This window comes from Bidens hawaiensis, unplaced genomic scaffold (assembly GCF_021521415.1).
Source record: "Bidens hawaiensis isolate Kalapana, Puna unplaced genomic scaffold, B.hawaiensis_p1.1 tig00080003_1, whole genome shotgun sequence".
In the NCBI taxonomy this organism is placed as follows: Eukaryota; Viridiplantae; Streptophyta; class Magnoliopsida; order Asterales; family Asteraceae; genus Bidens; species Bidens hawaiensis.
In genome coordinates this window covers 2,951-10,943 of record NW_027503642.1, presented here as the reverse complement: position 1 = coordinate 10,943, position 7,993 = coordinate 2,951, and the positions used below count along the sequence as shown (strand labels likewise).

Below are 7,993 nucleotides of genomic sequence, written 5' to 3'. Positions count from 1 at the left end.
GATGAAGGCACGGTGGATGAAGCAGATGATTGTTGAGAGGTCATTGACGGTGGTATTGATCGAAAAGGTTGAATATTGATAGGGTATTTTCTGGATTATAAAACCAATGGCCCCACGGTGGGCGCCAAATTGTTTTGGTCAAAAATCAACTAAGGATAATGTAACCAAATTCGTAATTGTGGGACTTGGTGTTTGTGATTGTATATGTAATATGTAGATGAAATAATGATGAACAGAAGGATTTATACGAGGAAAAGCCCTTGATCTTTAGAGGATCGCCGACATAAAAACCTCGGGTGATGACAAATCGTCTATCACGACTATATTAATCAAAAAAGGGTGTTACAAGGGTTGGAAGCTATGATCAGTGAATACAATGAATCTAAGTGTGTGTGTGTGTTGCTAGAATTACAGAGAAATATCGTGTATGCTGCTGTGATATGTTGTGTGAAACCTAGCTGATCAAGCTTCTATATATACATGAAATATAATAACTAATTCTCCTATTTTTAGCCTCTAATCAAGCCATTCCTTCATTGTAGTTGTTTCCTTCATTAACCACGTGGTTTATTGACTTTGATTGCGAGATTATAGGTTGGAGTTGGTCACTAGCCGTTGTACCTACCAAAAATATCAACATATCAAAGAAAAATCGTTAATAAATAATAAGTACTGAGGATCTTTGATCCTGACAGGATCTGCAACATATTCTAAGGATAATTGATCCAGATTATATGCCAAGATAACATATCCACAGTGTCAAATTTCCGTGCACCAACACTCCTGTTCCTTTATTCTCCCCCCCTGAGACGTAACAATCTCACAGAGTTCCTCTGTCTCCTTCTAGTAGTAGGATATATAACTCATCAACCAACGTTGATTCCTCAACATCTGATCCTGCTAATGATGGTCGGCTGCCATTTGATTCTCATACAGTTGGATCAAACTCAGTAACATATCCATTTGTTGAGTATGTGGCAATTTATGAAAAGTAGGAGGTACAGGGTGCACCGGGCCTTGTGGACGAGTAACTCTCATGTAAGATAATGCCAGAGGTTGTATTGGCAAAGTTGTAGTAGCATGAGAAGTTACCAGTGATGTAACTAGAGGTGTGGGCAACGGAGATAGTAACGATTGGGGAATCGAAATGCATCTAGGATCCGATGATGCCGTCGTCTTGAGAGTAATAGCGGGGGTGTTAATAGTAAGAGACACCACCGAACTTTGTTGAACTGACGACCTTGGAATTTGTAGACCTATCTCTACACCAGAACCATGTTGAACTCGACGTTTAGGTAGTTGTTCGGTCATCTTCGATTTCCCTTTCGTTTTCGTTGAGCAGTATAAGAGCTAGCAACCTTTAATTCAACATGTCCACCATCACCCCTATTTCCACCATCTCCATCATTTCCACCATCATCACTACCTGGTCCCTCTTCCCGTTCGGAATCCGAGTCTTCGTGGATCCAACGGTCATTAGAAGGACATTCATAGGCAAGATTAAGTAAATGGCCAATCAAGCGTTTGGTCCTCGGACGATCCTCAGGATACTGATTCCGATATGTCTTCATTCGTTTCATCGTGTCAGCCATCATGTGTTCCAGTTTCAACACATCGTCCTTCAATGTCTGATCAATCACAAGATCAGGAATCAAATCTTGTATAATTAACAGAACTAATCGTGGATACATCAGAAACTTGCTGCGACGATTCTTGTCTAGACAATTCACCTTTAGATGATAAAAGATAAGCTCGGAGAAATTGAACGATTTGTTCAATATTAACGACACAAATGTAAATTGAAGCATAATCCGACATTCGTCAAAACCACCCTTACGCCCCCAAGGAAATGAATCAAGACGTGTAATAAATACTTGTATGGCGCACACAAGTAAGCGTTTTTGTATTGGGAACGGTCCTGGTATAGGATGCCCTCTGAAATAATCCTCGGATCTACACTTTATCAAACTCACATGGAATGCCCATGTTATCATTAAATCTCAGCACCTGACGTATCACACCAGGAGTGATCGTGATTGTCGTCTTGCTAATCTATGCAACTTTGTGGTTCTCTAATTCCACGCACTTAGCCGTATCCCAAAATGGGCGGATCACGCTAAAACGTTCTGGGACATTAGCGGTTATAACATTATAGATCCGGGATCGGCGTAAGAAAGTAATAATATCTCCAAATAAGTCTTGATCAACAATATTCTCCTGCACAAACACACATATATTGTGCTTCTTATCATAAGCCAATTCAGGAGTGGCCGGTGCCTATTGTTGTTGCTGTACTTGAGGTTGTTCTTATTGTGTAACAAATTGTGGTTCAACAACTAGGACAACAAGATAGGATCATGTTATGCTAGAGCATCTGGAATTATCTCTTCAGCCACTGCTGTAATCACACAACCCAAAAATTAGTAAAATCGAAGTTAAATATAATAAAAAAATAAAATTTTCATTTACCCTTAATGAAAATTGCATTTTGTTAGTATCATTCGCTATCACATTCGTTATTACGAATGGCTTCATTCGTTATGACGAATGGACGGATTTGTTAAATAACGATGACGAATGAGTGAATAACGAATGTACTTGAACGAACGAGTTCATTCGTGAAATTTGTAAGATGAATGAGGGTTCATTCGTTACAAAATCAGCCGAATATGGCTGATTTGTTATTGACTTTCAACGAATGTGTTCATTCGTAACATTTAGACATGAATGACCAGCCATTCGTTGATTATAACGAATAAGCACCAATAATTATCTTAGTTTGACTATCCAAAGTCACGGTCAAAATTGAATGAAATTTGACTGTCAACATGCATCCATATTCCGATTAAGTCATGAACAACGATGAATCTATACATAATTTATACTAGTAGACTCGGAATGACATCGTTAAGTGACTCTAATCAAACAATGATCCAAAAAACATATTTTGCTGGTAATATTGATTAAAACATTAACCCGGTTAATAATATGACTAATTAACCTAGAAAATGTTGATGAATTTCAACGAAAAACATCGCGTTAACATCGTCTTTACCTTATGGTTCTCAATCAGTCAACGAAAATCGGTTTTAAGAGGTTCGAAAATCTGAGAAAAATTTGGCAGGGTTTCTCTTTGTTTTTTGTATAAACGACGTGAACGAATGAAGCGATTCGTTCACCCACTGTTCATTATATATAGTTAGATCTGCACGCAATCCTGTGCAGACAAATAGACTCATTCGTTAATTTAAAAATTAACGAATGACTCATATTTTTTTCTTCATTCGTTACCCAAAGTTACCGAAACAAGTTTAAGTTAATTTCCATAATGAATCACCAATGGTTCGCGCTTCATTCGTTATCAATATAAATGATGAATGTGGTCATATGTTATCAGTGCAGCGAAATCAAATGAGGTTAACGAATAGGCATATTCGTTATACTTTAAAAATTCCGAATGACCATCATTCGTTATTTATAGTAATAACGAATGGTGATTAAATAATCAATTAAAAATGAAAAATTTCATTCTAAATCATTAAAAATTAAATAATGCATCGATACCCGTGTTCCAGATGAACTTTACCTCAAAAATTTACCATTCGGGGTAAAAGGTAATACCTTAACGTGTTTTGCGTTCAAAACACATAAGTTAAACGAATTAACTTAAAGCCGATTAACTTAAAAAGAATTAAATAAACCAATTAAATAGAAACATGGGAAAATATTTTTGGTATTTTATTTTTCAAAATTGTACCATTATTCTCAGAAATCGATAATAAAGCAGAAATCAAAATGTTAAAGCATTAATGCCTAATGCTAGGTCTTGTGGGCTGAATATGTCATACGTATATGTTTAAGGGGCTAAAATGTCATTATTAGAACTTTGTTAAAGGGCGTATAAGTTTGTCCAACGTATATGACTTATACGTGGCTTATAAGTCTTATACGCCAGAGACAACTTATACAGCCTATAAGATCTTGTATAAATAGCTGTGCATTGTCATATTTTGTAATAGCTCTGGTAATTTGTGAGCAGGCATTGTTATATCAATATATCAAGTTTATAAGTGACTGTGTTTGTTATTCCTTTATGATATGATTCCGCAATATCATTTAGTATAGTAAATACATTTTAATCGATCCGTATCATAACGTTTTACACGTACATGATGCTATACATGATTTGGAGAATGGACTTTCAAGTGGTATTAGAGCATTAGGCTAGTATTTACTACTGAATTGAACACATTACTTGTAAATTTGTAGATCATGAAAGTCAAAGTTTAAGCCGAACACTAATTCTTTAACTATTCACTCGTTTATGGATCAATTTCAAATTACTTCGGTGAGTATGTTCGTTATTACATGTTGATTAGTTCTGCACGAGTGGATTTTTCAATTTAATCAGATTTAATCAAGTTTTAATTCTTGAAGTACAAACAGATTGATTAGCGTATAAGATTGCTGATATCCGTATAAGTTGTCCGTATAAGTGGTTATACGACGTATAAGTTATAAGTTGGGTATACATTGATTCTGGTAAGCGTATAAGTGGTTATACGTTGAGGATTTATCCGTATAAGTTGGTTATACGTTATGCATTGAAAAGTTACACGTCCGTATAAGTTGATTTGACTTATACGCCGTGTTAGTTGGACAAGACTTATACACATACGATGGTGTGAACTGTTTTTCTAGTCGTGCAACGATGGAATATTTGAATGCTTTTGTGACACAACCATCACCGATACTTCAGAATATAAATTTGGAAAACGAAATTGGAACATCTACTAAGCCCCCGAAGATTTTAAGGATGGAAGATTATCCAAGTTGGGCTGATAAGTTCGAGACTTAAGTTTAGGCCGTGAATTATGATATGTAGGAAGCTGTTGAGGTGGAATACATCATTCCACGACATGAGAATGGTACTAGTCACCGACTATCTCCAAATCCAGAAGCTGACATAGTCAGATTTCTTCGTGAGAAAAAGATGATAAATTTGTTTCAACAATCGATCAAGTCTGAAATCTTTCAACTGTTACAACATAATGGACCATGCCACTCAATTTGGGAAGCGTTGCTGATTAAAGATAGAGGAAATCTTGATATGAGAAAATCTAAGATGGGTTTGTTAAAGAAAGAGTTTGACATATTTACCATGGTCACAGGTGAATCGATGCCACAATTGATTGAGAGATATTGTAATCTTGTGAATGAGATGAAAAGATTGGGAATTGATAAAAAAGAGTATGAATACATTGAAAAGCTTGATTATTCTTTGTCTGATAACTGGAATACTTTCATCATGATTCAACAACCAAACCCGATTAAATATGCAAGATTGACTCTAGCTCGATTCATTGAAAATTTGGGAGCACATGAACTTGAGTTACGAAAGAAACTATAAATGAAGAGCACTCGGTTACTCAATACATTGGGTTATACTTTAATTCATCACAATCAGTAATTGCTCCTCGCCCGAAGATTAAAACTTCTTTTATCACAGATAGTAGTTTTGGTGGTAGTTCTCAAACAAGTAAACCATCTAACATACCACACTACCCAAGCTCTTACACTGGAACCAATTCAACCAATTCTGCTCCTCATCAATCTTCAAAGCCCTCTAGTCCACCATTTGATGTTGTTCAATGCAACAATGCTGTTAATATCAAGAACACCAATTGGCTGATAGTCAAAAATGTTCAAGAACATATGGCTTTCTTAGAATCCGTCCTTGAGTCATATGCGTGTTTGATTGCTGGGCGTATTGGTAACTACAACATGAGTAAAGAAGATTATGATTAGATTGATCATGAGGAAATGGAGATGCTAGATATTCGGTGGTGTATGGAAAGTGTTGTGATAAGGGCACAAACATTCAGAGAGAATAATGGTAAGAATTGCCTTGATAGGACAACTTCAAAACTCAGATTTGACAAGTCAAAGGTCTGATGTTTTCGAAGCAAAGAGAAAGGTCACTTCAAGAGGGAATGAACTAATCCAGAAGTTTGATATGCTAGTCCTAATCCTTTTGGTAGGGATTATAACCAGCAAGCCATTTATCATCAAAGTTCTCCTGCACCAGCAGAACCATCAAAGAAGAATGAAGCATTATTTTCAAAAGCGTGTCATGCACAACTAGATGAGGGTTTCAACAAGAATTCTATTGTTCATCGAGCAAATTTTGCTGAGGTGATTGATGAGGAAACTGTAGAACATGTATGTGTTTCAAACGCAGGAGAAGATGAGAAAGATGTGGAAAATGAGGATATTGTTGCTGATCAAACTAATGCTGAAAAGATTGATGTTGTTGATCAACAAGAGAACAATACTGAGGAGACTTCAAGTGATCTTGAGGGGACTGAATCTACCACGAGTTTTGATTCGATTCCAAATGAATTCTTTAAATCATTTTTACCTCCTGACGTGTTTAAAGTTTTGCAGAATGGTTCAATGGTGAGGAAATACAACATGGAAAGATTGACTTTGGAATTGACGATGAAGAATATGAGAGTGTAGCAACTGATGAAGTTCATGAAGCTTGAAAGGCTAAAAAAATGTGTGATGAAACTGTGCCAGCGACAGTTGATATTGAAGATGTTGAAGTAGAGTCTGATAATCATTCATTCATGGCTGGTTAGGTAAAATTCTCTACTAATGTTGAACATGTTTGTGAACTATGTGAGGAAACAGATTTTGTGATTATCTCACTTAAAACAGATTACAATAACATGTTTCAAGATTATAAAAGAGTTAAAGAATCTTTTTATAAACTTCAAAAATGTGAGAAAAGCTTGTGGGTAAACATCCAACAAGATGAGAAAAAAATTTCTATGCTAACTCACACAGTTAAAGATAAACAAATTGTTATTAATAGGCATGTTGATGAGAAAACAGAATTAAAAAAGGAACTTCAATTGATTAAAATTGAAAATGAAAGAGTTGACACTAACCATAAAAGCTACTATGCCTCATCATATATCCTTGATCACATTGTTCCTAAGCGTTCTGTTGAGGACAAAAAGGATGATTCAAAATATCATGTTGTTCACCCACCAATCTGGATCTCATATGTTCCAAAAGAACTGAAGGGTTTATTAGTGACTAACCACATCATGATGTTTCATCATCTGTTTCAAGTGATGAGCAACCTATTAAATCTTTCAACAGCTCTAAATGTGAGAGTGAAGTGGGTTAGGAAGTTGCTGAATTTATGTTCTCTGAGATCAAATATTAAACAAGTGAAAAATTGGTTATTCAAAATGTTAAAACCAGACCTGAAACTCAATCATGTATTGAAACTGGTAATTTGAACTCAAAATTTTCTAAAACAGTTTTTATTACAAAAGAAAAGGTATTGGGTTTAAAGAGGGAGACAAAATGTCTGTAAAACCAACTGTTGGTTTTCAAAAGATTGCTTTCATTAAAAGGTGAGACCTCTAAAGAAGAGAAAGAGGCCATATTTACAAGGCAATCAAATGATGAGTTTTATAAACTCAAAGCTGAAAAAAAGAGAGAAGAGAATCATATTCATCCTGTTAACAAATTTATTGATAGGAGTAAATGTTTTCGTTATAATGAAAAAGGACATTTATTTTATTCATGTCCTAAAAAATTCTCTCAAGAAAGGAAATTTGTGGTGAACAAAAAACCACACGTGAAAGTTCCTTTGGTAAGATATACATCTTCACCCATCAGAATTTTAAAAAGGGTTGTAGATAAGGAACTTGTGAAAAAGATTTTTGAAGTAGGTGAATCTTTAGAAGTTAAAAAAATGATGGTTTTTACAAGAAAACATGTTCTGTGGGACAAAACTGGGTGGTTAAGGGTAAGATCACAGATAAACCTGTTAATTCAACCACTGAGAGCGAAGTTGAGTCTCGTAAAATTGAGAAAGATAATGAAGTTGAGCCTTTGAAAATTTGAGTCTTCTAATTCGTCTAAATCATGCTCATCGGTTGAAACTTTGACAGATTATGAGGATGGTAGT

At 35.4% G+C, this 7,993-nt stretch overlaps 1 protein-coding gene across 1 annotated transcript; it reads left to right on the top strand.

Annotated features, from left to right (window-relative positions):
- Positions 1–4,711: 4,711 nt before the first annotated feature.
- LOC143607163 (uncharacterized) lies at positions 4,712–5,410 on the top strand. Its single transcript, XM_077082707.1, has 2 exons — positions 4,712–4,837; positions 4,886–5,410. Exons 1-2 carry the CDS (start codon positions 4,712–4,714, stop codon positions 5,408–5,410), a joined length of 651 nt encoding a protein of 216 aa, XP_076938822.1.
- Positions 5,411–7,993: the final 2,583 nt, after the last annotated feature.

What these genes read in the sequence shown, in the direction of transcription:
- LOC143607163 (XM_077082707.1), top strand. Translation starts at nt 4,712, where the DNA reads ATGGAATATTTGAATGCTTTTGTGACACAACCATCACCGATACTTCAG. An exon ending in TGGAAGATTATCCAAGTTGG is followed by an intron (nt 4,838 to 4,885) that starts GCTGATAAGTTC and finishes TATGATATGTAG; the next exon opens with GAAGCTGTTGAGGTGGAATA.